The sequence below is a fragment of the Trachypithecus francoisi genome, unplaced genomic scaffold, assembly GCF_009764315.1.
Source record: "Trachypithecus francoisi isolate TF-2019V2 unplaced genomic scaffold, Tfra_2.0 Contig00090, whole genome shotgun sequence".
NCBI lineage: Eukaryota > Metazoa > Chordata > Mammalia > Primates > Cercopithecidae > Trachypithecus > Trachypithecus francoisi.
In genome coordinates this window covers 137,523-158,115 of record NW_022680471.1, presented here as the reverse complement: position 1 = coordinate 158,115, position 20,593 = coordinate 137,523, and the positions used below count along the sequence as shown (strand labels likewise).

The 20,593-nt window shown below is 46.1% G+C and overlaps 1 protein-coding gene across 5 annotated transcripts in view; it reads right to left on the bottom strand.

Moving 5' to 3' along the window:
* The window catches only part of TRAPPC10 (trafficking protein particle complex 10), a 99,898-nt gene extending 80,620 nt beyond the window's left edge, over positions 1-19,278 (bottom strand). For 2 of the 5 annotated variants that reach the window (XM_033227677.1, XM_033227942.1), the window contains exon 1: positions 19,023-19,278. In XM_033227677.1, coding sequence (XP_033083568.1) covers positions 19,023-19,089 — 67 coding nt within the window. In that variant the 5' untranslated portion in view covers positions 19,090-19,278. Of the gene's footprint in view, positions 1-18,727; positions 18,747-19,022 lie in introns of those variants that run through there. The other 3 variants (XM_033227410.1, XM_033227764.1, XM_033227589.1) reach the window with 3 other exon arrangements.
* Positions 19,279-20,593: the final 1,315 nt, after the last annotated feature.

Genomic DNA, 20,593 nt, shown 5'->3' with positions numbered 1-20,593 from the left:
TATTTTTAGGTGAATACATGCAAAATGGGCTCTAGAGCTTAATAAATTGGTGTTTTTAGGTAATTTTATGTTTAATAAAACAATATCCCAAGACTCTTCTGTACCTGTGCCTCTACAGAACGAGCCTCAGGAAAACCCAGCACAGACAGATGTGATGAAGCTGAACCCTCATGACACCTCCATGGAGTGGGTGTGATTTTCCCCACGAGGAAAATGGGGTCAGAGAAGGTGACAAACTTGCCCCAAGGACACAAAGCTAAAGAGAGAGGGAGCCGGCTCCACCTCACCCAGTTTTGCTGTGTTCTATAGCCCCCACTTTCTCCCAGACAGCCAAAATTCATGGAGAAAAAGAAACCAAAACTTCACCAAAATCAACTCACTGTTCAACCAAATGCCAGGAGAAGCTAAAATTTATAGGTGGCTCCCCATGTGCGAGTATTACACAAGGCACCTGCCAGGCACCCTCTCATTCTGTCCTCCCCATAACTCCTGGGAGGAAAGGCACAAACATGACCCACATTCATGGACGAGGAAAGTCAGCTTTGAGGGTCAACGTGTTCAGCGCACAGAGCTGACAGTGGCAGACGCGAGTCAGGAATCTGGCTGTGGCTGACTTTACACTGCACGCTCAGTGTTAATTCAGCTCTTTTATCTTTGCTTTAATGTAAATGAAAAATCCATTTTGTTCTCATAAAATGATGAGATAACTGAATTACACTTAAGCGAAAAAAGAACCTTTTAATATAGATGACTAAAATTCTTATACTCAGAGGATCCTTTTTACTTCAGCAAACCATTTTCCAAATTGCTTTTATATTGATCTTTAAGAAATCATTGGGAATTGATGTGTGCCATTAACACATCTGCTTATTTTGCTATCAAAAGCCTAAAAATAAAAAACCTCCTGAAACTCATATAATAATGTCAAGTCACTGAGGAAGGGTAATGACATTTCTGAGCAGATGGCACGGTGAGTGGGCAGGGTGCTGGGAACCTCACTGCCCGGTCCCCATCTCAGTTTCATCACTGACCAGCTGACTACACCTGGGGAGACGATTTAACCTTCCTGTGGCACGTGGACATGGGCAATGGGAAAATGGGAAGAGCTCGGCCAGAGGAGCTCTGCTGAGGATTACATGAGACCACGCGTCAGTCACCTCAAACACGGCACGGCACACAGTGGTTACAAAGGGACTATTACTACATTTTGATAACACAAAAACAATGTTTGTTTGAAGTTATTACTTTTCATCTTGTTCATTTATTTGGTAGTCATCTCGGAAATCAATCAAAGAGGTCGGGCGTGATGGCTCACACCTGTAATCCCAGCATTTTGGGAGGCTGAGGCAGGCGGATCACCTGAGGTGGGGAGTTTGAGACCAGCGTGACCAACATGGAGAAACCTTGTCTCTACTAAAAAAATACAAAATTAGCCAGGCGTGGTGGCGCATCCCTGTACTCCCAGCTACTTGGGAGGCTGAGGCAGGAGAATCGCTTGAACCAGGAGGCGGAGGTTGAGGTGAGCCAAGACTGCGCCATTGCACTCCAGCCTGGGCAGCAAGAGCAAAACTCCATCTCAAAAATAAATATATAAATAAAAGAAACCAATAAAAGAAGAAAATCTTTAGCCTCTGGTTTCTTAACTTTGCCAATTTCTGTTGTCTTGTTAAACAGTTCCAAGATTAATATATAAAAATCATTAATCTTTGCTAAGTGGAAAGTAAGCCAGCTAAATGGAAGCTTTCTTCTCTTCCACTTGGTTTTCTATATAAAACTACACACACATACACACACACACACACACAATCACTCTCTCTCTCTCTCTCACTCTGTCCTTGCAATACAGTAACTTCACATAATTATACAAATAACATCCGTACAGAGTAAAAGAGGAACTGCCTCCAACACCTGCTCCAAGCTCTTCTCCTGGGGAACCTTGCTGTACAGTAAGACTCGTCTAAATGGAGACTACCAAGTAGCAATGTCTCTCGCATTCCATCACGGACTAACTCTCTAACCTGTGTTCACCTGGAAGATGACCGGTCAATCAGCACATCCAACAGTGGCAAAAGTGTCACCTGACGTAAGTAGGGATCTGATCTGTGACCATCTGACCTCAGTACCTGTTATGGGCTGAACTGTGTCCCACAAAAATCTACCTGTTGAAGCCCTAAAATCCAGTACCTTAGAATATAACCATGTGAGGATAAAGTCTTCAAAGTTGCTAAGGAAGTTCAGTTAAAATGAGGTCTTCAGGGCTGGGCGTGGTGGCTCAAGCCTGTAATCCCAGCACTTTGGGAGGCCGAGACGGGCGGATCACGAGGTCAGGAGATCGAGACCATCCTGGCTAACCCGGTGAAACCCCGTCTCTACTAAAAAATACAAAAAACTAGCCGGGCGAGGTGGCGGACGCCTGTAGTCCCAGCTACTCGGGAGGCTGAGGCAGGAGACTGGCGTGAACCCAGGAGGTGGAGCTTGCAGTGAGCTGAGATCCGGCCACTGCACTCCAGCCTGCGCGACAGAGCGAGACTCCGTCTCAAAAAAAAAAAAAAAAAAAAAAAACCTTTTATGTTCAAAGCAAATAAGAATTAAACACAGTGGGGGAAAGAATTCAAAAACATGACTTCAGGCCAGGCGCGGTGGCTCACACCTGTAATCCCAGCACTTTGGGAGGCCAATGAGGACAGATCACAAGACCAATGAGGGCGGATCAGGAGACCAAGACCATCCTGGCTAACACGGTGAAACCCCGTCTCTACTAAAAGTACAAAAAAATCAGCCTGGCGTGGTGGCAGGCGCCTGTGGTCCCATCTGCTCAGGAGGCTGAGGCAGGAAAACGGCATGAACCCAGGAGGCGGAGCTTGCAGTGAGCCGAGATCGCACCACTGCACTCCAGCCTGGGCAACAGAACGAGACTTTGTCTCAAAAAAAAAAAAAAAAGACGACTTCAGTGATTTAGTGTAACAGGTAGCGTTTCAATAAATTCAATGTCTTAGTCTGTTCAGGCTGCCATAACAACATACAATAAACTAGGATGGCTTATAAACAGCAGAAATTTATTCATCATTTCTGGAGGCTGTAAGTCTGAGCTCAAGGCTTCAGCACATTGAGTACCTTGCTGTGCCTTCACGTGGAGGATCTCTGGGGCCCTTTTATTCACAAGGGCACTAATCCCTTTTGTGGGGACTCCACTCACATGACCTAACCACCTCCCAAAGGCCCCACCTCCTAATACCATCACATTAGGGTCCCAGAAAAGCTGCCAGGTAACAGTCAAGAGAAGGGCCACCTGTTCACTGTTCCTCTAGACAGCACGGTGGGCATGGTATGCCCCAGCCACCTCACGCATACTCACTCTCTGAACCTTCATGTGGAAACCAAGGCATCAAGAACTGCCCTAACTGGCCCAACATCAAGCAAATAAGCGCCAAGGCTGGGATTCGAACCCAGGGAGCTTAGCTTGGGACTCCATACTGCCCTGTGCTCCTTCCCAACTTCTTAATTCTAACCAGTTTACTACTTATTCTGCAGCAGTTGTTTTAACAATGGTTGGCTGAAAATACGGGTTCCAAAAGGCCTTCTGCAGACAGGGTGAACATTTCTGTTATCTGTTTTTTACTGAACCAATTCTTGAACGTGCAAAGCCGTGATGGTCTTACCCATACGAAAGTATAAAAGGATCCCGAAGTTACAACCATGAGAGAGTGGCAAAGAAAAACAACGTTCAATCAGTTTGTGGCTTTCCTAAATACCTGACAGGATACATTTTCAAGGCTAATACTTTTATTTGGAGATTTATGTTGGAAAAAAAAAACTTGACATAGAAAGTCTGAATATTTGTTGATACTCTGATACAGGACAATTTTTCTTCAAATTCTTTAGTATAATCTTGGTAAAAGGAACAGTAGGTTTTCTAATAAAATACATCTCACTTTATCTTAAATTGTTGGAGACATTTAGAGTGTTTCAACCTGTTAACAAGACACTGTCCTCAGCCATCTAAGGAGCTGTCTTATTTTAAAAGGCCGGCTTTATTCTGTAGGGCTTCGTAGGTCTCAGAGCACTAACGGGTGGGAAAGACAGAGAAATGGATTTAACTCAACCCAAGAAGCGCTATGGCCTAAGAGAGAAGAACCTGAGGGTGGAGGTAGGTGACGAATGACAGAAAGTGTCCCACAGCTAGGGGCCTCAACCAGGGGCTGGGTCATCTCCCAGTTGCGACTAAAAGCAGTGGAGTGGCTGGACTAGGACAAGAGATGAACTCATTTTAAGGCCTCTCCAAGCAAGTTTCTACATTTCTATTTTTGAATTAAAAAGTCAAAGGAAATGTATAATTTATCTAAGATTTGCTTTATAGAAAATTTTGCAGAAATGATGATTCTTTAAGCCTATTAACAAAGGAAAGCTGCAATCCACTATTATGCAGTTCATGTTTGAAAACAACGGATCAGAGAGGGCACTGTCTTCAAGCCTAAGAATGCATGTGCTTGCCCATAGACCATACATTAATTTCTCCTCAATGGCTTTCGGTAAAACGGGCTTTCAAATGGATGATAAAAATATCCAAGGTTACAAACTGGGAAGTCATCTCAGCCTGTTCAATAATGCATAAAGTAGATTTGCTGTAATTCGTGTATAATGTCGAGGCAGTAATGAAAATTAATGCTTCAGATTGGGAGCTCTTTCATGGCGAAAACTAACATCAAATTCATAATCATGGGTATGGAAGCCTCCCCAGTGCTCTTCCCAAAGTATCTGTCTGTGAAAGGCCTTTGCAGTCCGGGGTGGGGGCAGGGAGTGAAGGTCAACGAGAAAGCAGAAAAAAGGATCCAGATGTTATCCAGATTCTCTAGGTAGAAAGCAAGGTTGAGTCATCCCCTAAGAGGACTCGCAACTGACTCCAGATTTCTAGCATAGACACGGTCCTCCCTTCATTAGAAGACACATATTTGAGAAGTAGAGCAAATGAACCCTCCCACAATTCTGCACCTCCAAGTTTAAAGGCCAAGTTTAAAGAAGTAGTCGGTACACCCCGTCATTTCATCACTGGCTTAACGTTACACCCATTTGGCCTGGCTCTCCTCCGGGTCCTTCCTGTGGTCTCTACCTTCCCTCTGACACACACACACACACACACACACACACACACACACACCCCTGCCCTCTGCTGCTCTCTCCCAGCACCCAGTCATATGAAAATACTACCCACTGTAGGTGGGATCAAAGGAAAACCCATACATTAGTGTTCATCAAGTTTGCTACTATGGAAATTTGCAGAAAAGGAACTACTACACATAAAGACTAGTCAAAAGACAGAAAATCCCAAAGTCTTTTTAACTTAAAAGACAAGAACACACAGGCCAAGCATGTTAAGAAGTTGAATGAACTCTTCTAACCAAGGAAACAAGCTGCTTTCTCTGGCCCTCGGACAGCAAACTTAAAATTCAAGAGTTTAAAAACAAAAAGACTGGATAAATGCATCTGAATATAAGAATACTAAGGAATCAGCCTTTAACAGTGTGTACTTTTCTGAAAGAAACACAGCGTTACCCAGTTTGAACCACAGTACTGTATTTACAAGTCAGAAAGAGACACTTCTGTTCCTGGCACCCTAACGCCTTAAGGCCTTAGACAGAAGGGCTCCCAAACTGGTCTTCCCCCAGACTTCCCCTTCCCCACAGCCTTTGTTCAAGGGCTGGCTTCTCTGTGAGGCTACAGGCAGCTTCCCAACGGTGCAAGCGTTCAGGAGGGAACTGAGGCAGCATCAGCACAGTGACATAACCATCGACCTCAGCCCAGCAACCCGCCCTGCAGGGCTCCGTCCCAGCAGGCCCATCGGAAAGGCCACAGACAGGCTACCTGTGCACAACGACTGGAAACAGTAAAAGACAAAAGAACTCAAATTCCACCAAGAGGGGACTGGAAGAGTAAACCACACAACATCTACATCACGGACTCTACACGGCCAGAAGGAATGAGAACAATCTCAACATACTCCTAGCGTGGAGTGGAGTCCGGGGGAAAGTAACGTGGGACAGTGTGCGCAGCTGTCAATGTCTAAGCTAAGAAAGGGAAATACAAATGTTTTTCATGTGGAAGGAAAACCATGAAAACTGTGATGGAGTACTTAGGAACGGAGGAGTTAGCATGGAGAGGACAGAACGTACACAAGACTTCTTTAAACAGACCTCATTTTGTAGATTTAATTTTGGAAGTAAATATTTTATATAATTATAAAGCAATTAGATTTTTTAAAAGTTTTCCCTCAAAATAATCAGGAAAAATAAAACAAGTGAACTTAAATGTATATGTATACATTTAGTGGTATAATCTCAGAGAGGAGCTATGACAAGTAACTTTATAACTACAGTAATTTGACAGTTCATTCCTTGTGGGATACATCCAGATGCCAACAAGAACGGTCAAAAACGCTTCTAGCCCTAGTCCATCACTAGTCCTGTTGTTGATGGTGGAGTTAACAGTGTTACTCAGAGACTGTGTAGTGAGGGATAAAAGCAACTGAAGGCAACTGAGCAACCGCGTGACGCTCTATTCAGGGGCCCCTGGCCCTGCAGCATCAGCACCACCCAGGCATTTGTTAGAAATGCTCATTCTCAGGTCCCACCCGGGCATTTGTTAGACATGCTCATTCTCAGGCCCCACCCAGACCTGTTCATTCAGAAATGGGGAATGGACCCGGCCATCTGTGGGTCCACAAGCCCTCCAGGTGACTGAAACAGCATGAGCTAGGGAACCTCTAACTCTAGCCTCCTCAAGTACCCATAAGAATTAGGATTTTCAGTATGGAAAACAGAAAACACAGAGGACGGAGCTGTTAATTAAAACCCCGCAGCTCTGAGTTTTCATCAAAAAGAGTGAACTTACGATGTATTTTATCTTAAAAATACAAAAAACAAACAAAGAACAATTCCTAGGCCAGTGCAGTGTGGCTCACACCTGTAATCCCAATGCTTTGGGAGGCCAAGGTGGGTGGATCACCTGAGGTCGGGAATTTGAGACCAGCTTGGCCAACACGGTGAGACCCTGTCTCTACTAAAAATATAAAAATTAGCCAGATATGGTGGCATGCATCTGTAATCCCAGCTACTCACTACTCGGGAAGTTGAGGCACAAGAATCTCTTGAATCCAGGAGGCAGAGGTTGAAGTGAGCCGAGAACGTGCCATTGCACTACAGCATGGGCAACAGAGTAAGAGCCTGTCTCAAAACAAAAACAAAAAACAAACAAAAATTCCTACAGCTATTCCTAGCTCTGTCCATTGAAAAGGCCTCACAGCAACTAGGAGGCTAAGCTTGCAGACTACCGTTTTGAAACACTATTTTTCACTAAAAGGAATCAGGGCTCCTTGACGATTGCTAAGCGCAGATCAGGGCATTAAATGTACAAAACGAGCCCAGAACATCTTGTCATGCTAGATAGGAAAGAATCTGACAAAGACGCCTCCATCTTAGACCCCAACATGAAATGAGACTCTCCCTGGCCAAAGGGAGAACAACCTGCTCGCCAATGAGGCAACAATGCAATGGACTGAAACACACCAAGTATGTTAGTAATGATTAAGTTCACAGCCACAATAAACGAACAACAAAAACATGCCAACTGATCACCTCTGAAGGATGCCAGTGAACCACCTCACTTTGAAAATGGTTACATAAAGGGAAAGAATCGAGTATATAATGCCTCACTGTACCACTGGGTAACCAATGACTGTAAATGTATGCATGTACATGTGTGCACATATGTGTACACACACACATTTTTCACAGAAATAGTTCAGCTAATAAGTGAAAAAGAAACAGGGAAATGAGAATATCACCATTTTGCAAACTTTAGGGAATTAGTGATGTGAAAATAAATGGTTGCCAATTTCCAAAAGGAGAGGCAATCAGACATCACGTACCTGCTGGAAGACCACCACCACTCGTGAAACAGACCTGTCTAAACAAAAAATCCAGCCTGAAGCTGACCCAGCCTCCAGCTCCAACTACCAAAGTCTAGGCAGTGGGTCCTCTTCAGGACGAACGAGCCAGGTTCACCAAGTTATAAAGAAAAAACAAGAGACAGAGGGAACACGGAGATTTTAGGAGACGTAAAGGATTTATCTAAAAACCGCATTTGGATACTAATTCAAACAGTTTTAAAAATAGGCATTTAAGACGCACTGGAAACTTAAACACTGAAGATTTGGTATTAAGAAACATTTTGGCCGGGCGTGGTGGCTCAAGCCTGTAATCCCAGCACTTTGGGAGGCCGAGGCGGGCGGATCACAAGGTCAGGAGATCGAGACCATCCTGGCTAACACGGTGAAACCCCGTCTCTACTAAAAAATACAAAAAACTAGCCAGGCGAGGTGGCGGGCGCCTGTAGTCCCAGCTACTCGGGAGGCTGAGGCAGGAGAATGGCATGAACCCGGGAGGCGGAGCTTGCAGTGAGCTGAGATCTGGCCAGTGCACTCCAGCTTGGGTGACAGAGCAAGACTCCGTCTCAAAAAAAAAAAAAAAAAAAAGAAACATTTTAGGGCTGGGCATGGTGGCTCACACCTGTAATCCCAGCACTATGGGAGGCAAAGGTGGATCACCTGGTTCGAGACCAGCCTGACCAACATAGAGAAACCCCATCTCTACTAACAAACCCCATCTTTGTAAAAAGATAAAAATTAGCTGGGCGTGGTGGCACGTGCCTGTAATCCCAGCTATTCGGGAGGCTGAGGCAGGAGAACTGCTCGAACCTGGGAGGCGGATGCTGCGGTGAGCCGAGATTGCGCCACTGCACTCCAGCCTGGGCAACAAAAGTGAAACTCCATCTAAAAAAAAAAAAAAATTAGCCAGGCGTGGTGGCGTGTGCCTGTAATCCCAGCCACTTAGGAAGCTGAGGCAGGAGAGTTGCTTGAACCCAAGAGGCGGAGGTTGCAGCCAGCCAAAATTGTGCCACTGCACTTCAGCCTGGGCAACAAGAGCAAAACTCCATCTCAAAAACAAAAACAAAAAAAAGAAAGAAAGAAATGTTTTAGGTGTAATTTAAAAATAACATGAAAGAGAAAAAAAAAAAGAAATAGAAAAATTTTAAAAAACAAAAAAAATGCCATAGACTGGGTGGCTTAGAAAACAGATTTGTTTTTCTCTGAAAGACCCTATGAAAGAAAAAACTAAATTGCAATGTATTTTCTCATAGCTCTGTAGGCCAAGAAGCCCGAGATCAGGATGTCAGTAGATTGAGTTTCTGGCGAGGCCCGTGTCACAGACTGCAGCCAGCCACTTCCTTGCTGTTATCCTCAGGCGGCCTTTCCCTGTTTCGAGGGGGAGGTGTCCTCTCACTCTTCCTCATCTAATCCCATAATAAAGGGCCCACCCTCCTGAACCTCATCTAACCCTGGTACTTCTCAAAGGCCCAACTCCTATTCTTAGCACACCGGGACTCAGGGCTTCGGTGTGTAGGAAGGGACACAAATGTTCAGTCCATAACATCCATTTGTGGATAAATGACATGTCTGAGATTTGCTTCAAAATAATATAAAACTGCAGAGAATGAGGGGTATAGAGAAGCAAGACTGGGCAATTCACCTAACTGTTCAAGTTGGGTGAAAGGTTTGTAGGATCTGTTCATAATATTCTGTCTACTTTTATACATATTGCAAACTTTTCTAATAAAATATGTGAAATGTTACAGTTCTTCCGTTTCCCTTATCCTTTTCTTTTTTCCACAGCACTTGTCACCTAACATAGTTTGTCTATTGTCCATCTCTTCTTGCTAGAACGTAAACTCTCAAAGGGTTGGGATCTTTGCTCCCTGACATAACCCAATCACCTTCAGCAGTAACAGGCATGTAACACGTGCTCTGTAATGTCTGCTCACCGACGAAAACAGCCCAACTCCTCCATACTCCACGCTAGACCACCCAGGATCCCCAAAGGACACAACAGACTACAGGAGAAGCAAAGACACTGCTGGGTATCAAGTTCTCAGAATAGGAATTTAATTTTGGAATGAGTAAGACTATGCTAAAAATTTCTAGTGTATAGTTGACTTACTCAATTCTTAGAATGCTAAAGTGACATTTTTATTTAATTATATGGCAAAGGCTTTCTCAGAGGCATAATTTTAGGGACAAACCTCCCTGCTTCCATGTGAACAGATGGTGTCTGCCTCCCTGAGTCCTCGGTAAAGCAGGAGTCATCAGACATGCTAATACTGGTCCAAGCTGTGCTACTAAACAGTTACACAGATCATGGCCAGTCACAGCAACACCAGCCCTCAGCTCCTCAACTTCAAAACGACTTCTGTCAGCCCTTCTCATCAACCTGGATGTTTAGAGCTTGCTGACTGGTCTAGGTGACTGACAGTGCCGACAAATGTCACTGTCATTTCAACCCACTGACAAATTTCAACCCTGAAATTGTTTTTTTTTGTTGTTTTTTTTTTTGAGACAGGGTCTCACTCTGTTGCCCAGACTGGAGTGAAGTGGCACAAACATTGCTCACCACACCCTCAAATTCCTGGGCTCCAGCGATCCTCTGGCCTGTCTCCCAAGCAGCTAGGACTAGAGGTATGCACTGCCGCGCCCAGCTAACTCTGAAATGTATACAATGGCTTCAAACTGCTAACAGATCTCAGTTAAAAATAAGAAAAATGTCAATACAATGGTCCCTGGCCACTGTTTAAAAAAAAAAAAAAAAATTTGCAAACACAGGCCTAAAATAACATTCAGAAATGAAACACCAGGTAAAAATGTCCAAAAAGCCACATAAGAGAGAGAGCACAGAAGAGGCTGGACTTTTTCTCAGGGGTCACCCCACCTTGTATCCACATCTAGAACTCCAAAGCCCAAATGTCAAGATAACATTCCCTTGGTCAGGAGTACAGGAAGGACAAACCTCCACAGACAGACGCGGCTATCTAAAACCACAGACGCTTGGTGGATGCCGGCCACTGCGCGCTTGGTAGCTAACACAGACTGGTGCGGCAGGTGGCATGGCGCCCCACGACGTCCTGACCCTCAAAACCTGTGAATGTCATCTTATTCGGGAAAGGGGTCTTTGTAGACTTCATTAAGTTCAGGAGCTCAAGATGTGATTATCCCAGATTATCCAGGCAGGCCCTATATATAGCTGGATTCTAGATATATTTCAAAGATAATGTCAGTTGTGAGAGAAAAAAGGAGTCACAAATGACTCCAAGGTTATCGACTTTTAATTTAAAAACAAATATTCTCTAAGGCCAAAATACTGTGACTATATTTGAAATTGATGTTAAGAGCAGATAGAGGAAAGATTCGAGGAAGAAAGACAGAAGGTGAGACACAGGAGAGGAAGCCAAAGGGGGCTCTGAGGCAAACTCAACCACAGAGGCAGGCACTGAGGCGGGAATGTTTTGACTGTTTTAAGACCCTGCAGCTGTCTGGGCGCAGTGGCTTATGCCTCTAATCCCAGCACTTTGGGAGGCCAAGGAGGGCGGATCACTTGAGTCCAGGAGTTCAAGACCTGCCTGGGCAACATGGTGAAACCCCATCTCTACTAAAAATACAAACAATTAACTGGGCATGGTGGCGCACAAGCAGCTACTCAGGAGGTTGAGGCGGGAGAATCACCTCACCCCAGGAAGCCAAGGCCATAGTGAGCCAAGATCATGCCACTGCACTACAGCCTGGGTGACAGAGTGAGACCACGTCTTAAAAAAAAAAAAAAGACCCTGCAGTCTTCTGCCATTGCTGGTCTGTAACTCTAGATCTAAAGCCACCGGATCCAGAGGTGGAGCACGGGGGTGGGAGGTTCAGTGCTTGGAGATCAGTGTGCGACCTTCTGAGACCACACACTTACACACTAAAGCATGCGACTCCAGTGAAGACACTCTCTCAACTGGCAACACACTTTTCTAAGACAAAAAATCCTCAAGTCAGTTACTTGTATTTCCACTAAAAGGTATAACCAGCTTTCAGCCAGGGTGAGCCACACAATCACACTGTCAGCTGGCAGGCCTCTGGTGGAAGCACAGTAAAAACTCTCTAAGGAAAGACTGGCTCACGTGTTATGCCCGTCATCCTTTTTTTTTTTTTTTTTTTTTGAGATGGAGTCTCATTCCGTCGCCAGGCTGGAGGCATGATCTCGGCTCACTGCAACCTCCACTTCCCAGGTTCAAGCGATTCTCCTGCCTCAGCCTCCCAAGTAGCTGGGACTATAGGCGCCCGCCACCACGCCCAGCTAATGTTTGTATTTTTAGTATAGATGGGGTTTCACCATGTTGGCCAGGATGATCTCAATCTCTTGACCTTGCAACGCAATCCGCCCACCTTGGCCTCCCAAAGTGCTGGGATTACGGGCGTGAGTCACTGCACCCAGCCTTTTTTTTTTTTTGAGACCAGATCTTGCTCTGTCACCCAGGTTGCAGTGTGAGGTACAATCACAGATCACTGTAGCCTCGACCTCCCAGGTCCAAGCGATCCTCCCACTTCAGCCTCCCAAGTAGCTGGAAGTACAGGCGCACACCACCATACCTGGTTAACTTTTTTATTTTTATTTTTGTAGACACAGGAATTCCCTATGTCGCCTAAGCTGCATCATACTTGATTATTTCAGAGATTCATCAGCACTTAAGAAAAAAAAAAAATCAGGCCGGGCGCGGTGGCTCAAGCCTGTAATCCCAGCACTTTGGGAGGCCAAGACGGGCGGATCACAAGGTCAGGAGATTGAGACCATCCTGGCTAACACGGTGAAACCCTGTCTCTACTAAAAAATACAAAAAACTAGCCGGGCGAGGTGGCGGGCACCTGTAGTCCCAGCTACTCGGGAGGCTGAGGCAGGAGAATGGCGGGAACCTGGGAGGCGGAGCTTGCAGTGAGCTGAGATCCGGCCACTGCACTCCAGCCCGGGCAACAGAGCCAGACTCCGTCTCAAAAAAAAAAAAGAAAAAAAAAATCAGACCTTTCCATTTCATTTGCATAAGCCAGAACTTACTATAAACTCTTCAGAAACACATCTTGTAGAAAACTAGGCACGTGAGCTGAAAAGAAAGGAAGCTTTTCACTTCTAAAGTATCAGTTCAAATCCACCCTGGAGTTGGGCTAATAACACTAACAGCACGGGTTCCCTAACCGTGTAGCTAGACTTCCCACACACGACGCAGTCAGAGGGGCACCAAGAGATATTTCAAATTCATGAGGAAACAGCAATGTTTGTGGTATAGGAACCCCACATAAGGAATTCACAGAGTCAACATCAGATCAGAGCTCCACTTCTTTCAATGACATCATTATCATCGCAAAACAGGGTGGCTGCTCTGATGAAAAGCAAGTACCACCAAAAAGGACAAAAAAAAAAAAAAAAATCTAAGGGAGCAGCAGCATCCAATCCGACCCCCAAGTGAGAGGCGCCACAGAGCTGCTGCCGGGCCTGCCCTCCCGTAGCACACTGCTGTGGTTAGGAAGAATGATGAAAATATTTTTTTCTTCCAACTAATGCATTATTTTTTTTTCAAACAGCCCCTGTGAGTACATAATATTTAATAAATTACTGGAACCTAACTACTTAATAAATGGAATTTTTAAGTATTCCTTTTAGTCTAGAGGTGCCATGAAAAAAATTACTGAGACACTAAAAGCATTGCGAACAGAGAAAATTGAGGAATCTCTCCTTAGTAACTTTTTTTGCACACTGATATAATCCTGACACTCTCCTGAGTGCTTTACACAACCCTTCTCAACCCGATGAGGTTGGTACTCTACCCGTTTCACAGCTGAGGGTCTGTGAAAGTATGCAAGAACCGAGGTCATGCATACAAGATGGAATGGTTTTTAACCATGCTCGGGTAGAAATGACATAGTAAGCACATTTGTTAGTGCCTTTAGTCCCTGCCTCCAAATATATACTCTATGTGACAACTGAGGTTTTCTAAGGAGAATGTTCCTCCTACTTTTCAAGCTTTGGTTCAACATTGCCTTGAGAATTCAACATGGAACAAGATCTGCATTTATAATATGTTTACCCATTTAAACAGACATTTCAAGTGACTTTTCTGGTAGTAAAACTGGTGGTGGTTAAATCACAAGCACCACACTTTCAGGTTTAGTAGAAAATTTCAATGTGCAAATTTAAAAACTTTAACCTACAGGGGAAAATCCCAAAGTCCAACCAGATACGAAGCTCTACAAATCTGCTCATCTCTGTTGCCTGTTTTCCCCTTTAAAAGTTTCTAATATCGGACCTGGAACCCCAAACACAGAGAGTCAGAAAAAAGAAACAGGCAATAGATGTGACTAGTGAAAACAGATTATCTAGAGAGAGGGCACTATTATTTTTCAGATACTATTCAATTCCAAGGTAATAACAGGTATGTGCTATTGTAGATATGATGACAGTCAACAAAGCAAAGCCACAAATCACTGGAATTACATTAACTTTGTCACTAACTGAATGAGATAGCTGGAAAAGGAACATGTCTTTCCTAATACACCCTTGGGCCAGAAACCCAAGTCCTTATTTCAAAACAGAAAACTGACCCTGTGGCTGAAAAAAAATCTACGCTAAAATTTAAATTTAGACCAAATGGATCTGTTGGATTTGTTTCAGTTTCGCCAGGCATTTTTCATGATTAATAAATTATACTACAGGTTTTCCCACTGCTATGATTCAGTCAAAGCATTCATTCCACTAACTGTTCAGCTCCCTTCCCCGCACATTTCACATACACGCTTCCGTATTTACAAGCTTTAACTAGTTCTGAGTTTAAGAAGGCCTCTGCTGAGGTAGTCCCTCTTCACAGGAGGAGCAGGAGGTTTAGTCACGGCTAAAGTCTACTAAAATATTTAAGGCCAGATGCAGTGGCGCATGCCTGTAATCCCAGCACTTTGGGAGGACAAGGCGGGCAGATCACAGGAGGTCAGGAGTTCAAGACCTGCCTGGCCAACATGGTGAAACCGTATCTCTATTAAAATACGAAAATTAGCTGGACTTGGTGGTGTGCCCCTGTAGTCCCAGCTCCTTAGGAGGCCAAGGCAGGAGAATCGACTGAACCTGGGAGGAAGAGGCTGCAGTGAGCCAATATCACACCACTGCTCTCCAGTCTGGGCAACAGAACAAGACTCTGTCCCAGGAAGGAAAAAAAAAGCCATTTGGAGAGCTTCAAAATGTTATTAAAATAATTGAGGCCGGTGAGGTGGGTCCTACCTGTAGTGCTGCCTACTGGCAGGCTAAGGGAGGGGACCACTTGAGCCCAGCAAGGCTGCAGTTGGTTATGACCATGCCACTGCATTCCAGCCTAGGTGAAAGAGCGAGACCCCATCTCTAAAAACAATAATAATAAAATGAAGCAAAATAATCAGCTAGGTTTTAAAGTAATAATCTAATCTAGTTACCCTTAATCTTTGGGAACTTTTCATTCTTCTATCCCTACCTATAAACAGTTTTCAAATTCACCTGAACCAGTTACATTCTATATTCTTCCCAGAAAGGTCTAAGCAGAATGCATTTTCACTGAAGTAAAACATTAGACATTCTATAAAAAAAAAAAAAATTCAACAATATGCATAAACTCTACTTTCATTTTAAAATGAACAGATCTGAGGTAGTAACATTTCAAGTGAGAATTAAAAAGATTTTTGGCCAGGCGCAGTGGCTCACGCCTGTAATCCCAGCACTTTGGGAGGCCGAGGCGGGCGGATCACGAGGTCAGCAGATCAAGAGCATCCTGGCTAACACGGTGAAACCCCGTCTCTACTAAAAATACAAAAAAGTAGCCGGGCGTGGTGGCGGGGGCTCGTAGTTCCGGCTACTTGGGAGGCTGACGCAGGAGAAAGGCGTGAACCCGGGAGGCGGAGCTTGCAGTGAACCGAGATCACATCACTGCACTCCAGCCTCGGCAAGGAGACTTCGTCTCAAAAAAAAAAAAAAACATTAAAAATGTTTTTGAATTTTTGGTAGAGACGAGGTTCCGCCATGTTGGCCAGGCTGGTCTCAAACTCCTCACCTCATGTGATCCACCCGCCTCAGACTCCCAAAGTGCTGGGATTACAAGCGTTTACACTGTTGGTGGGATTGTAAACTAGTTCAACCATTATGGAAAACAGTATGGCGATTCCTCAAGGATCTAGAACTAGATGTACCATATGACCCAGCCATCCCACTACTGGGTATACACCCAAAGGATTATAAATTACTCTACTACAAAGACACATGCACACGTATGTTTATTGCGGCACTATTCACAATAGCAAAGACTTGGAATCAACCCAATGTCCATCTGTGACAGACTGGATTAAGAAAATGTGGCACATATACACCATGGAATACTATGCAGCCATCAAAAAGGATGAGTTTGCGTCCTTTGTAGGGACATGGATGCAGCTGGAAACCATCATCTTAGCAAACTATCACAAGAAGAGAAAACCAAACACCGCATGTTCTCACTCATAGGTGGGAACTGAACAATGAGATCACTTGGACTCGGGAAGGGGAACATCACACACTGGGGCCTATCATGGGAGGGGGGAGGAGGGAGGGATTGCATTGGGGAGTTATACATGATATAAACGTTATGCACATGTACCCTAGAACTTAAAGTATAATAAAAAATAAAAAAAGAAAAAAAAACAAAAAAAAAAAAAAATGTTTTGAAAACAAAAATGTTGCTGAGAGAACTATGTATATAATAGTAAAAAGTTAAGAGTTAATTAGCCTCTGGGTGGATTTCTTGAAAGCAACTGTTTATACTACCTTCTTTCAAAACATGTATAGCTGAAAGACGGGAGCAAGATGAAGGTATGAAGTGAAACCAGGCCAAGTGCTTCCTAAAGCTTCAGTCCCAGATATACCACAACATAATTTCAAGTGTGAAATATGAAGTCAGCTTTTTCAAAAAAACTTCACTTTTAAAGTGATCATTTTTCAAGTTAACTTTGAAAGTCTACCGAAGCCCCTTTCTCTTCTGAGACTCCAATGAATGACAGTTTGCACCTTCTAAGACAGTGTAGTATCCGCGCAGAGATTAACACTCACTATGCTGCTGGAGGCCGAGGGTGGTGGCTCACACCTGTAATCCCAGCACTTTGGGAGGCTGAGCAGGTGGATAACCCAAGGCCAGGAGTTCGAGACCCGCCTGACCAACATGGTGAAACTCTGTCTCTACTGGGGGAAAAAAAAAAAAAACTCAGTTGGGCGTGGTCGCGTGCGCCTGTAATCCCACCTACTCGGGAGGCTGAGGCAGGAGAATCGCTTGAACCCAGGAGGCAGAGGTTGCAGTGAGCCAAGATCACGCCACTGCACTCCAGCCTGGGTGACAGAGCAAGACTCCAACTCAAAGAAGAAGGAAAAAAACACAAAAAACCATTCACTCTGCTGCTCAAAACACAGGGAAAAAACCTCCACCAAGATGACAATCCAATAAATCTGTAAGAAAGAAAACTGCATCCTTTAGCTGTCCCTGATGCACGCATGTACAAAACTAAACATTAAATATCTCCAACACTGACTATCGAGATAACAAATTTTACCCCTTTAGTTAAGGTTGAATCTAATAGAACTTAGGAACTTTCTCCTCAGAAATGTATTTACATAATGCCTATAAATACATATTGCTATTGAAATGTAAGCAAGCTGGGATGTAGAAGATATAATTAGATGCGTGGATGTCCATACAGGCAATTAATAAGTATCCAGCACTCACAATGTGCACAGCACTTCAGGAGAAAAACGTTCAACATTTGGAAGACAGTGAAACTTAGTATGAAAGACCTCCAGTTCACAAATACTCTGGGAAGGAAAAAAGACAGCTACTGCTGAACTATGCAAGTCTCCAATTTTAAATGAGACACAGTCCACTTCCCTAAGAAAAGTCTATTATCTCGTCTAGGTCTCTGTAGAAAAAAAAGAGGGAGGGGGAAGAGAAAAAAATAAAGCAAAAGGAAGGAAAGAAAGAAGTCTATCATCTAAAGCTGAAGCAACAAAATTCAACCTTAAATATACAGTTTCTCAGGGATCTAACAGGAAGGAACATAGCAGGTGCAGCCCCACTTACAGAGCGAGAAGGAAACAGGAGTTCTCACGACATACAGTCTACTGTGGTCTTGGCACCCAGATTTTGCAATAAGGAGTGCTTCCTTTCAAAGCATGAAAGGCAATTAGAAAAAAAACTAACTGCACACATGCATGAAAATACAGAATACTGTCAAAGGTCAAAAATCGTAATAGTTTGAAACAGCTCTCTGCAAGTCACCAAAAAGCCAGCCAACATTTCATAGGCTCACTGTTCTTAACCGTATTTAACTCTGGAGTCACACTTGTAAAATTTAGGGAATATTTTTCCCCTAACAGAAAAATAGTTTCTTTGTGTATGCATTAAAGGAGGGGTGGGGGGAGGACAGGACACCCAAGAGGCACCGGGTGTCCCTAGTGTAGACTCGAGCGGGAGGCCGTTCATGGGGAGCTGCTTGCATAAGCGCCCGAGCCTCGGCTTTCTCATCCGTAAAATGGTTTGAGTGCGCGGCAGGGAAGCGTCAAAGAGGCAAAGCAGTCCTGGCGGCTCTGCCTGACGCTTCACCCCGCAACAAACTGTTCCTGCTTCACCAACGCTTGCAACTCTGCGAGCCCCGAAGGACTTCCCTAGAATCGGGGAAAGGGGGCCCGCAAGGAAAACCGCCCGGCGGAAAAGCCCGGGGCCCCCAGGTCCTGGGTGCGCGGCTCAACGGGGGCGGGACGGAGCGGCAGCAGCCCCCTCTCCTCACCCTCGACGCCGGAGCGCGCCCAGTCCCAGGCAGAGTCCGCCGGGTTCCACTGGCTCCAACTGCAGCCGGCTCGCAGGGCGCCCCCAGGGGTCAGAGGTCGCCCGGCAGGAGGGTCAGAGGGCGTCACCGAAAAGTCGGAGGGCCCCGCCTCAGCCGCAGCCCCGGTCACACCTCCAGGAAGCGGCCCAGCCCGGAGCGCGCCGGGGACTGAAGGTCTGGGGGCGCCGGGTGCATGACGGCCGGGGCCCGTGCCCGCCCAACGACCGCCGCGCCCTCCCCGCCTCCGGACACTCACAGGTGACGATGGGCTTGTTCTCCATGGTGTAGATCACCGGCGGCAGCGGCTCCTCAGAGGCGTCCATGGGCGTCCGGCGTCACCGGCCCGGCCCCCCGCGCCCCATGGGCAGCCCCGAGGCCGCGCCGGGCCCAGCCCGAGCCCGAGCCTGAGCGGCGCCGCCCGCCCGGCCGCGCTAGGCAGCTCCAGAGCCGGTCGCACCTCCTCTGCCGCCCGCTGCTGCCGGCCGCAGCCACTTCCGGCTTCGGCGCCGCGGCATGACCACTTCCGGGGCGCGCGAGGCTTCACGGGGCGGGCCTTCGCGGCGCCTGGCCTTCGACGGAAGGGCGCCCGAGCAGGCCGCGCGGGGACCGGGAGGCGGGAAGTGGGAGGCGGGGCGGGGCTCCCGGGACGCGTCCTTCCTCCTCCCTCTGCAGTGGGCGCCCCGCGGGGCCCTACGCCAGAGCTGCGCCCAGGACTCGGCAGGCGGGCCTCGCGCACGGTGAGCGATCCTAGATGCTCCCGGACTGGAGATGCGGGTCTCGCTGCCCTCGCTCTCCGGGTAGCTCGGGCGTCCCGCGGCGCGGTCGCTGCCCTGCGACCGGGCCCCTTCTCGCGCTGGAGGCTCCCGCAGGCCCTCGCCGCTGAGTGTCCCCGGCGCGTGCCTTCCTCTGGGCTCTTCCTGTCTCCCTCACTCCGCGCAGGTTTTTGTGGGGACCTGGCCCCCGGCCGTGCTTGCACGGGCAGGCGGCGGGGCAGCTTTCGGAATACCACAAAATAAACCTTACACTTAACTGCATATGGACTTCTTGTGCACGTAAATGGCGGGGGCGGGTGTTTCTTTTTCTTTGGAGCAGGGTCTCGCTCAGGTGCTCAGGCTGGAGTGCGATGGTGGGATCACGGCTCACTGCAGCCTCGACCTTCCAGGCTCAAGCGATCCTCCCCCCGCCCCCCGGTAACTGGGACCACGGGGGCAGCCAGCTACCACGCCCAGCTAATTTTTTTTTTTTTCTTTTGTCGGGGTCTCACTATGTTTCCCAGGCTGATCTCAAACTCCCAAAGTGTTGAGATTACAGGCGTGAGCCATCATGCCCAGCCATAAACTGGGTTTGAGGTAACATGTACGAATAAAATGACAAAAATTGTCAACCAAAAATAATCAAAAGTGTCAGAATCTAGAGTTTGGTCAAATGCGCAGCTTGATGTGCCGCTCGGGAAACATTAAAAAGAATGGAAGTCATTGTTCTCAAACGTAGAAATTTGGGGTCGTTTCTATAGCCAACGTTTCGGGAAGCCTAACAATTTCAACATCTTTCTGTATAAGGCCTAATGCATAGTTACAACGGTCTGATTAGTCGAGGTGGTCTTTTTCTTTTGGGGTCTACTGAAGATGAAACAGTCATGGGGTCTTTTTACTGTCAGGTCTGAGTTGGGTACAGGAAATGAAGCAGATAGCTAGTCTGTAACAAAAATCAGCAAATGGAAAGGGGGAGACCTGGTCTCTCTTACTCGTTTACAGCAGCAGTCCCCAACCTTTTTGGCACCAGGGACCTGTTTCATAGAAGACAGTTTTTGCAGACATAGTTGGGGTG